This window comes from Cucumis melo, chromosome 11 (genome assembly GCF_025177605.1).
Source record: "Cucumis melo cultivar AY chromosome 11, USDA_Cmelo_AY_1.0, whole genome shotgun sequence".
NCBI classification, from domain to species: domain Eukaryota; kingdom Viridiplantae; phylum Streptophyta; class Magnoliopsida; order Cucurbitales; family Cucurbitaceae; genus Cucumis; species Cucumis melo.
Window position 1 is genome coordinate 520,848 of NC_066867.1, and position 18,640 is coordinate 539,487.

General features: G+C 28.9%; 3 protein-coding genes across 4 annotated transcripts; 2 read left to right on the plus strand and 1 right to left on the minus strand.

Moving 5' to 3' along the window:
* The first annotated feature begins 1,714 nt into the window (after positions 1-1,714).
* Positions 1,715-3,001, plus strand: LOC103499638 (uncharacterized). The gene is made up of 3 exons (XM_008462675.3): positions 1,715-2,379; positions 2,580-2,642; positions 2,767-3,001. The coding sequence occupies exons 1-3, from the start codon at positions 2,302-2,304 to the stop codon at positions 2,902-2,904; spliced, it is 279 nt and encodes a 92-aa protein (XP_008460897.2). The 5' UTR covers positions 1,715-2,301; the 3' UTR covers positions 2,905-3,001.
* Positions 3,002-11,892: 8,891 nt separating this feature from the next.
* LOC103499731 (probable indole-3-pyruvate monooxygenase YUCCA10) lies at positions 11,893-14,891 on the plus strand. Its single transcript, XM_008462804.2, has 5 exons — positions 11,893-12,185; positions 12,606-12,936; positions 13,820-14,053; positions 14,436-14,558; positions 14,712-14,891. The coding sequence occupies exons 1-5, from the start codon at positions 11,893-11,895 to the stop codon at positions 14,889-14,891; spliced, it is 1,161 nt and encodes a 386-aa protein (XP_008461026.2).
* Positions 14,892-15,754: 863 nt separating this feature from the next.
* LOC103499637 (chitinase 2-like) lies at positions 15,755-17,253 on the minus strand. 2 transcript variants are annotated; one of them, XM_008462674.3, is made up of 2 exons: positions 17,140-17,253; positions 15,755-16,713 (listed from the first exon to the last, which is right to left on the minus strand). In XM_008462674.3, the coding sequence occupies exons 1-2, from the start codon at positions 17,225-17,227 to the stop codon at positions 15,890-15,892; spliced, it is 912 nt and encodes a 303-aa protein (XP_008460896.1). In that variant the 5' UTR covers positions 17,228-17,253; the 3' UTR covers positions 15,755-15,889. The 2 variants fall into 2 exon arrangements, with proteins under 2 accessions (XP_008460896.1, NP_001315393.1); NM_001328464.1 differs by lacking the exon at positions 17,140-17,253 and having other exon boundaries at positions 15,889-16,696.
* Positions 17,254-18,640: the final 1,387 nt, after the last annotated feature.

Genomic DNA, 18,640 nt, shown 5'->3' on the forward strand with positions numbered 1-18,640 from the left:
AAATAAAAGTCAAATTGGATTAAGACATCTGTGGAAAATTGTGTTCAGATTTTTCTTAATTAATCACATTCATGCTTAAAGATTACGGAATTGATTTATTGATTAAAAAAATAATTTATTTTCTCAATCCAATACTTTGTAGAAAAATCAAATCAAATAATTACTTAACTAAACATAATCAAATTATTTACTAAAATGATTAAATTAATGTAAATTAATGTAAACCAATTAATTAAAGTATTGGTAATTAAACATAATAATTTATATTAAATAGTTAAGAAAATAAAAAAATTAATGGTAAAAATGTTACTCCAAATTTATTGGGTCTAAATAATATATTTATATTTAATAATTAATTACAATAAATAGTAATAAATAATTTATATTAATTTATAAACCAATTTTTGCTGTTTATCTTTCAGACGTAAAAGCTCACTCATCTAGCGAGGTATTAAAAATCCTTTGTCTAATTGAGTTTTAAATTCATGTGAAATTTAGTGAAAGACAAACAAAAATATTAAATGTCTAGTTTGATATCTCGTCGAAAAACCTGTGAATAAAATTTGTTCCTACAAAATAACGAAAAGATTTTAACATAGAGTTTATCCTCACTCATATTTTTCTTTGAAAACGAATTAGGTCACATATCTAGAACTGGCAAGTTAAACATACTTAACTTATGAGTTGTTCTTCTAAATTATTTTAAACATTTGTTTATCGTATACTTTCATATCATTAGATTTTTCTCTCATTCAAATGTACTTTTAGTTTATATATATAGGTGTATATCTCAATAACTCGAGCATTATAGTTATGATGTAACTCCACAAAAGACATGGTCTGTTTGCCATAACAAATGGTTAGGAAGCAAAACCAAACAAATAAAAATGGCATATACTATTCTATGTTGAATAATGCTCCAATAAAATCCCTTCTAGAAATTGATTATTCTTTCCAATTTGTTTAGACACACATTTATAACTAACTAGGTGTATTAGGGTGCAACACTAATATGAATATTATTGTGGTTTCTCAAACCTAAATGGTAATAGATACGCAAAGAATGTTGCATGTGGTGCGGTTGTTCCTATAATATTTATACAAACTCTAATGTTTACACGTTTTACACTTGTACGTTCATCTTGTCTTCCTAAGAAAATATTTTTCAAATTCTAATCCAAATCTTATATTCTTCCCAATCTTCAATTTTGCTTTCCTCTTTCGCTCTCAAGTATTGACCACTTTATCCCCGAAATAACTTTGTAAACATGCTCAAATTAACAAAAGGAGATATTAGTAGGCAATGTAATTTGCTAAAAGATTTTCTTGGAACTTTATCAACTTTTATATAGGTTGGTTTATAGTGATAGAAATCTATCTATGTCTATATCAATACCTATAGTTGATATAAACTAAAATTTTGTTATATTTTTTTAAATATTTTAGTTCATTTTACTATATTTAAAGATGTTTACGTTAAAAGTGATAAAAAAAATTATAAAATTGGAAGATTTTGTTGGGGTGGTGAGAAAATTATTATTAGGTATCCAACATATACTACCACCTAACCTAATCAATCGCTTGGTATTTAGATATTATTAAGAAAAGATGCTTACGGAACACTTAAATTATTAATTAATAAAAACTCATACTTTATTATTAATAATATTTATGGGAATCCATTAGATCCATTTTTTTTTTTGGAAAAGAAAATATTGTAAGACTTTTCCTTTGAAAGAAAATCTTTCGGTTCACTTCATGTAATAGAAATTCAATCTACGACTACTGATCACGTGCATGATGTCCAATGCACCCTTCTAAGCCCCACACCAAAAAGGCAACCACACACGTGTCCTGTTGGGACGCGATTCTCCACAACGATACGACCCCAGCGGAGAGTCGGCATGGCAGCCGGCGATTGGTCCGGTCACGGAAGCTGAAAGCAAGAACCCGATGAAGACAAGAGATTTGGAGGTGACGGTGACACGCACGATGAGAAGCCCACGTGGTTGGAGATCCCCGTCCTTCTCTTGCCACGTGTACACCAATCTAAATGGTTGACAGACTCCACGTGGCGGAGTTAATTCGCCCATGGATCGGTGCCACATGCCAAGCTGTCAACTCTCCTCCCTCTTCCACTATATATACACATCATACAACCAAAGAGGAACATTTCATTCTCTTTCTCTTTCAAAAGTGAAAAACAGTTGGAAGCCATTTTCCCATCCTTCTTCCTTTCTAGAGCTGTGTTGTTAAAAGAAGATTGAAGAAAAGCTTAGAAAAAGGAGTAATATATTCATTATGGGAAGTATTGATAGAAAATCATCCATTGAAAATGAGCCAAGAACTCTCAAAATGAATCAAATCCAATTTGCAAGAGTAAGTCTCTCTCTCTCTCTCTCTCTCTCTCTCTCTCTCTCTCTCTCTCTCTCTCTCTCTCTCTCTCTCTCTCTTAAAAAATTATTTTTCACTATTCTATATTTTTTGCTTTAATTTTTAGATTTAGTGATTGAATTTGGTGTTATATATAGCTCATCATAATCATGCATGATCAATTTGGATTAATATATATATTTCAGGAAGCAGCACTTTATGTGTTAAACACAACAACAATAGAAGAAGCAATGAAGATTTTCACAGAGGTACGTAATTATTATTAAATTAGACACAAATATATATATACAAATTCTTTTTGGTAATTACCAATTTAATTACCCTATTATGATTGAGGTGTGAATAAATGGTGGAAAATAATTCTTGATGCAGGGATTAAAACCAGTGGAATGTAAAGCAATTATTGATGAAGATAAAGATTCAATAATGAAAAATTGGTACCATGATGAAGAAATTGATGAGTTACAACCTTTTTATCAACTTAGAGATATTGTCTCTGCCCCTTTTTAGTTTTTTTTTTCCTTCTTTTTTTTTTCTTTTGATAAATACACACATGTAAAGGTTTCTGTCTTAATTCTTTTAGTGGAAAGGAGCAAGTTTTAATTTCCATCTATCCTTTCTTAAAAAAAAAAAAAAAAAAAAGAAAAACAATGGTTTAGTAGTAATGTAAATAAGGAGCTTTCAAATGTTGTTATTGGTAGAAATTTTATAAAAAAAGAATATTTAAATCAATAGATAGTCTACACAATTTAGATATGGTAAAAAGTTTATCATTTATTATTTTTCTCGTGGGTTATGAATAAAAATATCAGTAAAAATTTAATTTCATGAACATATAAAAGCTATTAATGAGAATATTGAAAGATAGATAGTTAAATTATGGAAACATTCGTTTAAGAAATTGTAGGTTTTTGTTATCTTTTTTCTTTTTAGTTATAGTCTTGGTTTTTGGTTGTTGCTTGATCGAATATACATGAGAAGTGTTCATTCAAATGACCTAAAATCGATAAATGGGCTGAAGCCCAAAAGAAAAGATAGTCTAGATATAGAAAATAGGGCTAGGCCCAAAAGAAAAGATTATCCAGAACATATGACCTAAAACTGATAAATGGGCCAAAAGCCCAAAAGAAAAGATCATTAGCTTTTTATTATTTAGTATCTCCTCAATTAGTCTAATACATAAATTATAACTATATCTTCCTCTTTCACTAAAACTTTATAACAAGACTTACCATCTTTAACAAATTTCTAGATTCTACCTATTTCTAATTTGTCTCTTATTTAGGCTATTTTCATGCACATGCAACACTAGTGTTATTATGCATGGAATTTAAATCTAGTTTAAACCAAGAATTATCCTTCAACTTGGCATTAGAGATAAGATTAATTTCATGATCTTCCTCACCAGTTACGTAGCTCTAGCTTTAACTTTTCTTACACTTCGACCTCATATTTATGTTCCAAAATCCCAACAATAAACTTGGGAACTTTAACAATTCCCATTCCCACTAGACTAAGATCCCTTGATGTAAAAGAGGCAAAGCTATGTGTATCCAAAGTTCTACTGTTATTAGTTATTCCATTCAAATGGATGGCCACTATGTTCTCTATGTTACTTTTTACACGGACACAAATGTCATCAATTTCAATTATGTTTGTCTGGTTTTTTACACATGCTTTGTCTTCATTCGTATGATTTTTAGAAGAAAAAAAATTCCGAGAAGGTCATTCAACATGTTGTTCCAAGTCAAAAATGCTTAGCTTTTGAGCTTTTAATTTGGGCTATCGAACAGGAAGGTGCATATTATTGATATAGCTAGATTGAAATTAAAACTTAACCTTATTTTCATGTTCTTGGGAGCCATCCGATTCAATCGTGATATTTCAGTTGATTCATATTTTCTTCATAAAACTTGAAGTATACTTAAGTTGATTCATATTTTCTTCTAACAACTTGAAGTATACACAAGTAAAATCATTAGAATAAGCACCTACAAATGCTCATTCAAAATAGTTACCAACATGATAAATTCAAACATTATTAACTTAATGATATTTTCTAATAAGACATAAAAACTCAAACATTATTAACTTAATGATATTTTCTAATAAGACATAAAAACGTAAATGAATAAGGATTCAAACTAAGTTCACAAAAAGTAACAAAGGCATGAACATAGCTGACTAACTTGCGTCTAAAGAGTATGTCTTAAAACCGTGTCCTAATTCATTTGCGTCTGGAAATACTAGTTAATGCATACACACACACACACACATATATATATATATATATATAATTAACAACTTATGTCTTTATTCATGCACATGTATAATTTGTTTTCAAGTATAGTAAAATCAACAAAAAATAATTACAAAATACCACAATATTTTAGATTCTACCAACAATAATGGACATAGTGACAATGATATCATCGATAGATAGAAGCCTCTATCAGTGTCTGTCAGTGACATTATTGATACAATCTGAAATGTTATTATATAATATTTTTAACAGTTTTGTCGATTGACTGCTCAAACCATACTCCTATGACAAGAAGAAAAAGTTTAATTTTCTATATATAAGTAAGTATGTAATTATTTACCACATTTAATTTGCAAATTAAAGAAGAAAAAGTTTGCTAATTTTAGCAACTTAAGTGTAAAAAAACCCAATTTTTATTTAATTGTTTGTTGAAATACCTTCCTCACATAGTCATAACAAATATGGAAGCTGTATGAAAGTGATTTCAAAATTTCAAAAAGAGTACAAAAGTCTCCAACGCTATGCCCACTCATATTTTCTCCTCTTGGTATAGTTTAATTATAGATACCACCAAAATAATAAATCATCTTACCAAAACAAAGGATAAAAAGTTAACTTTCATAAATCTTGAGAAAATTCCATGCATGACACTAAACTATATAATCAAATTGTAACTGATGCATGACATTATGATCAATATCAACACTTTTAATTTTTTCTTTCTTTTCACGAGAGGTGTTATGATGTTCATTGAACCATGTTTAGTAAAAGATATACGATATCTTCGATAATGAATTAAACGTACATTATACTTATCCATCCAAACTATCTTGAGGATAGAATGATAAACTAAAGTAGCATGCCTTCGGTTAGCTAATAAAATATAGTTCGATTAATTAAGATAACTTTTATATTAAAAGGATATATTTTGTCGTAATATATCACCTTGTGAAATCAATCATTATTATTTTGTTGCATAATTGATTCATTATTGTATTTAGAGATAAATTAATTCCTACCAAATTTGAATATTTTTGTAATAATTTTTTTTCTCTAAAATAAACTTAGTTTAACGTTAATTATCTTGAAATCCGACCATCTCAAAAATAAAAAATTCAATCTTCTATCTACACAATTGAATTTTGATATTTTGGTACACACTATATGATCTAATTAATTAAATCAAGTTCAAATTTGCAATTGATAACACCTATCTAGTAGATTGTTCAAGTTTTTTTTTTCTTTTTTTTAATTATTATTATGGTTTCATTTGATACATAATATATTTGTTTTATAAAAAGTGTTCATATTTATATCTAATCTGTTTCCAAAATCATTTTTCAAATCCTAACCAAAGTTTAGAACTAAAGAAAATAGTTTGTATAGAAAAATATTAACTTAGATTTCAAAGGTATAAACAAAATTAAATTTCAATGAAATAAAATGATTAGGAAAGACATTTTTTTTGTTTGAATAAAGACTATAGGAAAGTGTTTTGGATTATTATTATTATTATTATTATTATTATTATTATTATTTGTGAAAACAACTAAGCAAATGTCAGTTTATGAATTGGGAATCAAAATATGGAAATGGTCAGTTACATTTTTTCTTCAAAAGTAAATCAACAATATTGCCAATGAAAAAGTCATATCAAAGTTGTCCAACAAGTTTCATAATTCTCACCTTCTAAGGTCCTGCCTGTCAAAAAATACATTGTTTTAATTATCTTTGGTTTTTCCTTTCTCTCTTTTTTGGAAAAAAAAAAAAAAATTCATCTATCTATACCCACAGACTTTCAAAATTTGTATTTACTCAAAACCTTATAATTATCCAACCAATTGTATCCAATTATAAACTCTCAAAATATCGATCATGGAGGGATAGAATTATCATATATTAGTCATTGAACTTGCAAACACTCTCGTTTATTATTAGTTTCAAACAACGTATCAATTGAATTGTATGACATTTGTTTTTTAGTAGTTTAGATTACGATGAAGCTTGCACGAAATCACACATGTCTAATCTCTCCCTCTCTATATATGAATTATTCATATTTATTATGTCATAGTATTAAAATACTTTAATTGATATTTATGTGCAACATGATCACGGTTCTAAATTTTTATTGATTTGTTGATAACTTTATTAACATTTTCACATTTTTAAATTTTATAGATTTCATATCGACATGAGGGGTGAATTAATCAATGAATAGGACAAAAGGAAGTACATGATCACGTGTTAGATTTTTTATATGGTTATTTACTTTACTAATATATTTTAAAATTACAAGTTTAATACCTAATCTTAGAACTACAACTAAAATATATCAAAAGTTTCAATTTTGACTCTAATAAGTCTTTTAGATCCATCTAATAGATATATAAGCTCTCAATTTAGAATTTAAAAATATAAAAAAGCGTTCATAAATTAATTATCGTATGAGACAAAAGAATTATTTATATTCTAAATCAAATCTTAAAATTTCAAATTTGTAATTAATAATTACATTATCTTTTTTATAAAAAAGATGTATGAGATACAAAAATCGAGATGTCATTGAGATAATATGTCTTCCAAACTTTACACAATACAAATTTAGAATCTAATGAACTAAAAATTGTGTCCCTAACATGAAATTAAACGGTCGACCACTATTTACGTGCTAACTAGTTATAGGTAAGATTTGAATTTGGGTTTGAGAGGTAGCTGACAATCAGAGTAACCACTAAGCTAACTATAAATATTAAAAATTAAGTAGTTTTCTTTATATATATATATTATATAAAGACAATAAAGTCGAGAGACAGAGCATTTGAATTAAGTGGAGTTCATTTGCTTTTGACCCCCCGAATCTATGCTCCCAGTGACTGGAATCAATATTTCCCTATATAGAAAAAAATCTACGAAACACAAAAAACAAGTATCATAATACTACTAATATATTTACGATATAAACCACGTTAATTTACTTGTTTCGACGATAATGAATTGTTTATTTACTCATTTAAATTATTTTTATAATTTTTTTTTTTAAATATTCGTGGAATTCGACATTTTTATCGAAATTTTTTTGTAAAATTAAGAAATGATTTTAGGTATATAATAACTTAAAGTGGTAAGATATTTATCAGCATTAAATATAGATCGTAAATGGTTAAATAGACTTGAATCCAGATGGCATAAACTTTTGCCACATGTTACAAAAATAAGTTTCACTTTAATAGATGGTAAAAATCTAGTAAGTTTTGACTTTGTATTTCTCTTGGGTTAGCATACAATTAATTAATTGAAGATCTCATATACGTGTTTTATTTATGTCATTACTTTATATCAAATTATATATTCACATTGACACACTTTTGACTTGTCTGTCACTCACAAGTTTTATCATTCAATTATTATATGTGAATACAGCAATCCTATATATAAACCTAATTAATTTTATACAAAAGAGTTTTCACACTATATCCATATTTATATTTTTGGTACAAAGAATATATAATCCTCATTTAATTGGTATTTATCCTTTTTCTAATGTGAAAATCTTTATCTTTATTAAATGGGTGGGAATGGTGTGTCTTTGTTTAGTTAATATTTTTCTTTCATTAACACTTGCGTATGTGTTTGATTACAACTTTTCTTTTTTTCTAAAAATGGGAAAATTATGCACAAATTCATTTGGTAATTTACTCTCTCTCTATATATATATATACAAAATATTTTTGCAAATAAATCTCAAGTTATTACTCTAAAACAACCATTATATAAAACACTATAAACTAATGATTTCACATTTGTATTTGGAATACTGACCGACCATCGTTAGTGATTGGTAGAGTAGGTTTTAACATGAGGTGGCAACCATCGATTGACAGGTAATAACTTAGTTGGTGATTAGTGGTAAAATAGTAACCGTAACTAGTGTTAGTTACAAAGGGGTGTTTGGTGATAGTCGTCGTTGGCAAACCACGACAAACAAAGGTTGTGTTCAATTGCTACAATCACTAGTAGTTAAATAGTGACAATTGTTGATGATTTCTGATAGTAATTGAAGTTGATGTGCGGGAGGCAATGATCACTAATCGATGGTAGTTGCCGGTGGCAACAACCAAGAAAAGTGAAGTCGGTTAAGAATATTTTGGTCATTTTCAAACATTGTGAAAATTTGGAACGGATTCCGAATTAAATACTAATAAATAAAAAAAAAGTTAGAATTTGGATTCAATTTTTCCTTCAAACTAATATATTTTTCAAATTCATTTTATTGAACATATTTTGAGTAATTGTCTAATATTGCAAATTTAATAAAAATGACATTTTTCCAAAATTCACAAAGCTTATTTAATTTTTAATGGTCTTCACCTTTCTTGAACAAAAAATTGAATTTGTAGCCGAATTTCAAAAATAAAATCAATTTTTTACAAATTACTCTTTTTTTCTAAACCTTGATTTGATTTTTAAAAACATTGGTAGAATTATATAGCTAAGCAAGAATTTGTAAAAGCCAAGAAGAACTTGGTTCAATCGACACATGTATGTATCTGAGAACAAGAAGTGATCTATTATTGATAGAATCTATCATTAACGTAGATTTTACTATATTTATAAATTTTTCAAAATATTATCATATACTCAATTATTAACTTTCAAAGTATAGATGAAGATCATAACCTGATTGCACCTAAATATTACTCTTTATAAAATATTGTTCAATGTTGAGGGTTATTATTATTAATTATTATAACTTTTGCATTTCCTATCTAATTAAGAGAAATGTTTCACTTGGGTGTGTATATATTTTGGCCCTCAAATGAATTAAAAATTCATATTTTAAAATAAACTCTGATAAAACTTTTGTAAAATTTGTAGGATTTGAAATTTAAGAAACAAACCTATCAAAATCTATTACGGATTAAAAACATGAGTAATTAAATTACATTTGTAGTTCATAATTATGAAGAAGCTTATTTGATGTTCATATCTTTACAGATAATACAACGACAAAAAACAAGTATCACAAATGTTAATTATGACACTTTCTAAACGTCATCAAATCTTATTTATGTAGTAATGAAGCGTTTCTTCTCTTCCTCTTCCTCTTAATACTTTTGGAAAAAAGTTAAACCAATGGTCTTAATCATCTACTAATTATTTCTCAAAATAGTTTTTCAATAATGGAATGGAAACATTTGTAATTAATCAATAATAATTAAATACTCATCGACTGAGTTTGTCATGACAAATGTAATAGTTAGAGAAAACCTCTTTCTAATCATTGTTAAGTTTACATAAATGACATAACGGAATAGCGTCCAATAATAATATATTATATCGACGCTAACGTTTTTGACAAGTAAAGTCCAATATGCACCTTTTGAGATTTTGTCCTTTACAAGTAATCAATTACGTGAAATCGATCTATATTTATATTTTGTGTAGATGACATTTTTTTTTAAATACTTCAAATCTATCGTCATTTAGAGTATTTAGCATAAAATATTGCTATAAAGTGACATATTATTAATCATAAACATATTAATTGTGTGTTCAAATATATACGGTATCTAAATAATCCAGTAATAATTTTTAAAAAATAAAAATTACCATGTAGGAGAATTACAAAGGTAAAGAGTTATTTTTAAATATAACAAAATGAACTAAAATATTTTATAAATATATAGACAAAATGCCATTGTTTATCATTGATAGATTAGATATATATCATTCGTGTGTAATTAGCGAAATATATTGAATTTAAATTAGGGTGGGCTATTTTACTTTGAGAAAAGAAAAGGTTTATAGTTCCTATAAATTATAGACATCTATGTGGCATCATTGGGGCTTTGATGGTTTAAAAGAAAGAGAGAGAGTACTTATAATTTTTGTGGTGAATTCATTTATGTATGTAACTCTCCTAAACTTTTAAAATATGTCAGGAAGGACAAAGTAACAAATTAAAGTATATATTGCTAAAAATATTCATGTTGATTTGTGAAGATAATTATATCAACTTTATATATAGAAGAAGCAATTCGAGACGAATAATGATAATAACATTTGACAAGTTGTAAGACATGTTATACATAGAGAGAATCAATTAGAGCTATCAGGTGTCAAATTCAGATTCTTGATCATCCTTATATGGATCCTAATCGAGACTAGGACATGGCATAGACAAACAAGTTTAAACATTTTTTTTGTTGCAATTTGGTTTAGTTTTAAAAAAGGGTAGAAAGTGGATAATATAGAAAATTTATGGCTAGGAAGTATTCATAACTTAATTAGTTTGGAAGTGTTGTGCAGAATGGATTGTTCTATACTCATATTGGATAATTAGATCATAATTAACCGTTAGTTAGGTTTTTAATCAATTGAGCTAGGTATTAGACAAGAAGCTAAAATCATACATCAAAATTTCATTTGGCCAATTCCCTATTCCTCTAAGGCCTCTTATATATATAGAATGTCGTTTCTGTTGATTGCATTGCTATTCTTTACCTCTTTCTTGCACTTTACTTTCATGCATATTTGAATCTCAAACACCCCTTCTCCGTGTTGACCACTTTAACTGAAAAATGGAGTTCGAAGAACTAATCTTTGCGCTTTCCTATAATTAATTCAACTTGGTTCTTCTACTGATGCCTATTTTGTTAGTTGAAGTTCCAGATTGCGAATATATACATTTTATTTGATTTGATTGAAAGACTCGACACCGTCACTATTTCAATCTAAAGTCTTCTTATTTTCACCGTATTTTTAAAAACCAAACCAATTTTTCCTTTCATTTTAAATTTTTTTTCTTTGGATTAAAATATTTTTTTTCAAAGAAAGCGTGATCATGTCGATCATACAATTTTCAAAGTTATAAAAATAATTATCAAACAAGACTTAGGTAATATGTTAATCGGATTGTCATGCATACCTTAATTGGTTAAGACAATATATCTCTATTCCGATGTGTCGTTGAATGCTCGAAGAAGGGAAAAGAGTGGTGCTTTTGCAATTTTCATATAAAATGGTACATGAAACCTAAAAGCGATATATATTCATGGAAACAAACACCAAGAAATAATGAAACCGTCGCTATAAAGATAATTACCATTAACCTCACAACTTTTGGCAGCTAGCTTCTTCGTCTCACTATAAAAGTATAAACGAATCTTCAAAAATAAATCACAGTATAAACAAATAAAGAAAAGATAAAGTTGTGTTCATATTATAGCAAAATGGAAGAAGTGAGAGTGTTGATAGTTGGTGCTGGTCCTTCTGGCTTGGCTACCTCAGCTTACCTAAATCACCTCTCAATTCCAAACATTGTTTTAGAGAAAGAAGATTGCTATGCTTCTCTTTGGAAGAAAAGAGCTTATGATCGTTTATGCCTTCACTTAGCCAAAGATTTTTGTTCTCTTCCCTTGATGTCCCACTCCTCCTCCACCCCAACGTTCATGTCCCGAGCTACGTTTCTCAAGTACCTCGACGAGTACGTTACCAAGTTCAACATCAGGCCTCGGTATTGCAGGTAATATGATGTTTAAATTATAAATGTTAAGTCTTTCTATTTCACAAATATATTCACTAAAATAATACAGTAGTGATTTCAAAATCTTTCTAGTTCTTAAAGAAAAGTATAAATTGCTTACAATACGGAATCATACTAAACCATTAAAAGAAATTTTTTAAAAATAAACTCTTGGTGTGGATTGAAGGAATACATTTAATTAGCTTTAATATATTATATTGATTGATCACAAATAGACTTTTTGGTTTAAGTTAACGTTTCATGTAATAGAGTAAAACTTTTTCAAATATTAGAAAACATACATCCATGAACTTAGGGTTAAGAACTTTTTTTTTATTTTTATTTTTAACCTTTTAATATCCATATTAAACGAAAATATCGACTTGTAGATAGAAGTTCAACGGAGTTGTTGATTTGCAGGAACGTGGAGAGGGCATGGTTGGAGGATGAAGAAGAAGACGGGGAGAAGAAGTGGAGGGTGGAGGCGAGGAACATTGAGACGGGGGAGATGGAGGCTTACAAAGCAGAGTTCCTGGTGGTTGCAAGCGGAGAGAACAGCGTCGGATACGTGCCGGAGGTGACAGGGTTGGACACGTTCGAGGGAGAGATAGTTCATTCTAGTAACTATAAGAGTGGAAGAGGATTTGAAGGGAAAGATGTTTTGGTGGTTGGATGTGGGAATTCTGGCATGGAAATTGCTCTTGACCTCTCTAATTATGGAGCTCAGCCTTCAATTGTTATTAGAAACCCTGTAAGTTGTCTCTATTATTTCTATTTAAGTTCAATATTAGATTTGGAAAACCAATTTAATTAACATTGATATCCATTCATAATAGGAAAGTAATAAGTTTTAAACTTGTTTGCATGTGCATGCAACAACTCCATTATATTTCTCCAATTCCCATACAATTTGAAGAAACTTCATTTCTTCCATATCCATATATGAACTTTGAGATTCTTTTTTCTTTTTCTTTTTCTTATTTTAAAATTTCTTTATATATATATATATATATATATATATATATATATATATATATTATAATTTTACGAGATTGCATTCATTTATTATATATGTTGCCTAGCTAAATGCTACGCCTAGTAAAAATATGTCATATGTGGCGATTTTTAAAAAATTATATTAATAATTTTTTTTTCTACTATCTAAAAAATGCATGAAATTAGGTGTAATTATTCTAGCAAATATCAAACATTATCCTAATTATTTATCTTTCTTCCCTGAAAACTTGGATTATATATCAGTTAAAATGGTATATTATCTAAGGGGTCTATCACTATACAAAAGTCAATGGATTATACTCTTAGAGTTGATATCCATCCATCAGCATGCAATGAATGGCATAATTCTCCTTTTTAGTATATCCATTATTATTCCTCTAAATCATGATTTAACAACACGTATTGATATCTTTAAATTAATTATAAGTGAGACTTTAGGTACCAATACAAATTTTCTCCCATATATCTACCTATCTATATACACAATTCCGTTCATCTAAAAGCACATTTTTTCAAATATCATTTGATTTAAATTTGTATTGTGGTGTGAGTTTTTATTATAAGAATATATTTGGTGGATGGAATCTAAGGGTTTGAAATTAAAATGGTATATGAAGTTGCATGTGCTGAAGAGAGAGATGGTGTACGTGGGAATGTTGTTGATGAAGTATTTGCCAGTTAGTGTTGTGGATGCAATTCTTGTAGGCCTCGCTAAGCTCAAATTTGGCGACATGTCGGCTTATGGGATATGTCGTCCCAAGTTGGGTCCTATGCAGCTCAAATTCGCCACCGGCAAGACCCCCGTCATCGACGTCGGAACTATTTCCAAGATACAAGATGGTCAAATTAAGGTGTGTGTTTTAATTTTTTTTTTCTTTCAATTGTTTTAAAGAATTACAATTTACAAGTTATTAAAATTAATTGTACATGAATCATTTTTAAATTGGTGAAGAATATATATATATGTGTTTCGTAAATATACCTTTTTAATTTTATATTTTCTTGTAGAATAAGTTTTCAGAACATATCTATTTAATGTTGAGATTTTAAAAATGGGTTTGAAAAGTATATTGATTTATCTTTTTTTAACTTATATTATTTTACTTTTGTGGTAACAAATTACCTTCAAATCCTGTAACTAAAAAAAGCCTTTTTTTCCTTAAATATATATGTATATAAATGATATATAGTGTGTTACATTTTTGGTTGTGATGAATTGAATATACAATATAGGTTGTTCCACAAATATCCAACATTGATGGAGAAACCATTGAGTTTGAAAATGGAGTGAGGAGGAAGTTTGATGCCATTGTCTTTGCCACTGGCTACAAAAGCTCTGCTAACAACTGGCTGAAGGTATTACTTTAATTAGTATTTATACATCAGCAAAGTTTATGTTATTATTATTTTCTACCATAATAATTAATTAATTTGCTAATTTTACTTTCTAAACTGAATAAAAATTGAAAAAAATTGACAAAAATTATGTTATTGATGTGAATAATGTAGGATTATGAATTGGTGTTAAATGAAAAGGGAATGCCAAGAAGTGGAATTCCAAAGCATTGGAAGGGAAAGAAGAATGTGTATTGTGTTGGATTGTCAAGGCAAGGGCTGGCTGGAGTTTCTTTTGATGCAAAGGCTGTAGCACAAGACATTAGCAACAATATCTCTAACAAATTTAAATAATCAATTGCTACCCATATCTTAATTCACTACCCATCTCTCCCTAAATTAAATTAATTACCTACATTTTGTAAACCTAAATCTTTTATTTGGGTCTCTGCAAACTTTGGTTTGATTTTACTTTTAATTCTTCTTAATTTTATGTTTTTTTTTCTTTTTGTTATATTATATGATGATGCTTTGATTATAATTATGTTGCTTGAAATGATAATGTCACAACGTCTTCCATTATGACTGTTTAATTGAATAGGTGGTTAGTTACTTCTTTTGACCCAAATAATTACCAACCCTAAAATCTTAAGTCCAAGTCCAAGTCTAAACCCAATTCTACGTTGCCATATGGAAGTTTCATACATAAGAGTAACTTTTCTTCCTTTTAGAAGATATATATATATAAATTTAATGTGTGTCGAATAGATTTAATTTAATTAGTAGTTGATTCTTTACCAACTATCAAAACTCTCGATTAACTACGTCATTTTCCTATTTTTCTTTCTCACTTTTAGTATTATATCATTAATTCACCAATATATAAAAATTATTTCAATAATTATATCGAAGGTTTAATTTTCTCTTTCTATATATTTATGCAAACGTTAGAATGCGTATCCTTTCATGAAATATGAGTAGCAAACCAATTTGAAGCAAAATCAACCCAAACACTCCCAAAACGTTACAACCTACTGTTCGGGTTAAAACTAAATATATATATGAAAAGAAAATATACCTCAATAATATGAAAAAAATATTGCACAATACCAATTAATCTCATCAATTATATCCTCTTTTCACGAACATTAGGAATGTTGAATGACCTAATTGGTTTAAAAAAAAAAAAAAAAATCTTATACTTTAATAAGTATTGATGCGTGCAAATAATATTTAATGCTTTTAGTAGATTATGAGTTACATAAATAGTTTTATTCACCTTATACAATTCCCCTATAGCTATAATTGAATATATAAGACGTCTTATCGTTTTTAAGTGTGATTTTTGGAATTTACGAGGGAGTTGAGTTAAGTAAAAATTGTTGAGATTTAGTCTCAAAAAGGAAGTCATTGGACAAGGAAGCATCTGCAGAGAAGATCATGACTCCATTAACATCAAATCCATTTTCATCCAACAAACTCAAAGCTTCAAAAAAAGCATCCCCTTGAATTCCTCTTCCATTCACCTCATAGCTCGGTAACAGCTTCGCACTTCCAAACTCCTTAGCTCGAATCTCAAATCTCTTCAAGTATGCCTCCGGAGTTGTCACCTTATCAGTATAAAATTGGTAGTTCACAAAATCAATCACCTTCCCATAGCCATGGAAGAGCTCCAAGTACGGCAAAACTGTTGAGTAATATGGTGCAATTGTGGCTACCGATATCACGCTTTGGTTCTTCAATAGTGTTATGAGCTCACCAATGCAAAAGGCAAAGTTGGAGCCGTGTCTTGGGAAGTTCTCGTAGTCGACGTCGATGCCATCGAGGTGGTATTTGTTTACAAGGTCTTGGAGAGTGGAGAAGGCATTGGAGATCCAAAGGTTAGGGTCTGGAGGGTTGCGCCACCGGAGGACGATGTTGTCGAGGCTCCAACCGGAGAGGCTGGCTAGGGCTTTGACGTTGGGGTGTTGGGCTTTAATGGCTGCAACTGACTCTGGGGTTAGGGAGGGCTCCCAATATGGAGAGAACTTCCCATTTTGAGGATTGGCAGAGGGATCTGCATCAATGGCGAAGCTGAGGATGAAATGGAAGTCGATATCGTCAAAGATTGGGACGTTGTCAAAGGTAACCGGAATGCCTGTCGCTCCGATGTACTCCATCATCACTTTTTTTCCATCTGTATTTTAGGATAGAACATGTTTGGACTAAATTTCTTCATACGTCGAAAAGTTTTTTTTTTCTTTGTTTGGATTTTTGGACCAAAAGTCATACTTTTGGAATAGATAATCCAAACATAAGATATCTAAATTTTCATATGGTAAATCATAATTTAACTTAAATAGGTAAAGAACGTTCTAACAAGAAAGTTGCAAAGCACAATAAATTATCTAACAAGATATATATAGTTCCTAACTTTTAAGATAAAGTTAATGAAAACAAAAGTAAAAGCTGGAGAATTTTGAAAAATATACTTTTCATGCATTAAGAACATGATCCCTCTATCTTTTTACGATCCAACTATTAAATAAACTACAAGAAGATGATGTGCTGCGGTTCGAGATGTACACAAATATTTGTTCAAAAGTCTCCAGCTACTACTTACCGCAGAAATTATTGAAGCAAAGAAGTGAAGTTGCAAAGATGAAGAGGAGATATTGAAGCTGATGATTTGGTGATCTGATCATTTTCATAAGTATGTATGAGTTATTGGTTGAATATGTACATATTTATGATGAAGAAGATGAAGTTTTTGAGGGAGGGATTTTATAGCATCATGATTTTCTTGAACTTGCCGGCCAAACCTAATTTTGATCAAAGCCGGCGTCAAATAATACAAGAAAAGATAACCCCTACCTTTTCAACAATGATTTTTTCTTGACTCTTTCTACTTAAAAAATTGTGTATATATATATATAATTTGGTGTTATTCTCTTTTTTATTTTCCAATATCTAGTTTGATTTGATTATTAAGAGTGTTTCAAGTTTGGTAAATTTAATATAATATCTAACATTGTCCCGCACACTTGTAGGCTTGAAATATGAGAATTAAAGATCAATTAAGTATTGGAAATCAATATTAAATGGAAAGAAAACAGTATTGCAGGGGCTTGTGAACACATAAGTTCCCTATTATACCATTTGCTTTTGTACTATTTTAAATCACTGATTGTCTCAAAAACGTAAGTCAAGTAAAAGAAGGTAGATTTAATATAATATTTAACATTAGGATGTATGATTTATCATAAGGTTAGATATATGAACTCAAGTCAATATTGGAGCTGGTGAACCCTAAAAGGGACATCATTTTGTTGAGAGGGCGTGTTGAGAATCACACATTGGAAAAATTAAGAGAAACTACCATCTTTTACGCTCCTCTAAGTCAATTGGTTTTAAGATGAAACATCTTCTTTTAAATAAATTAACCATTCTCTCCTTTATGAATAAGATAATTTTTTTAGATTTCATTAGAATGCTAGCTTTATAGCCTTATACCAACAACCATGATCTAGATGGTGACAAAATATTTTTGAGATTTCATTGAAATGTATGAGCTGGTTGGAAAATTTCAACCAAGCTTTGAAAATAAAGAAAAAAACAAAGAAGAAAATCCCATCAAGCCATTTTTTATTTACATATGTGGTGACATAATCAAACTTCTGTGTATCCCCAAGACATTTGTATAAACTTTATGTTATATTTGAGTTATTGAGGTTGACACAATTATTATATTTGTTTTTAAATAAATCAATCATTTATATTGTATATTACATTAAATTAGTGAAGTAATATGATATACAAAGATAATGAATGTTGTTGAATAAAAAAATTCGTATGTTTCTAAATCAATCGGTTTAGGGTCGTGTGCATTTTCCGTTCAATACTCTCACTTATTATACATATTAGAAAAAATTGGTTCAATATCGAAAAAATGTTTGCCACGTACTAAAAGATGGAATATGCATGTGTAGTTCAAGATGTATTCAAGTATTTTCTCATGACAATTCACTTGAGATGTTTAATCTTTATTTTTATCATTATCAAACTGCCTCATAATAATACGAGTATTTCTAATTTTGCTATTTTATTATATTTATAAATAGGTC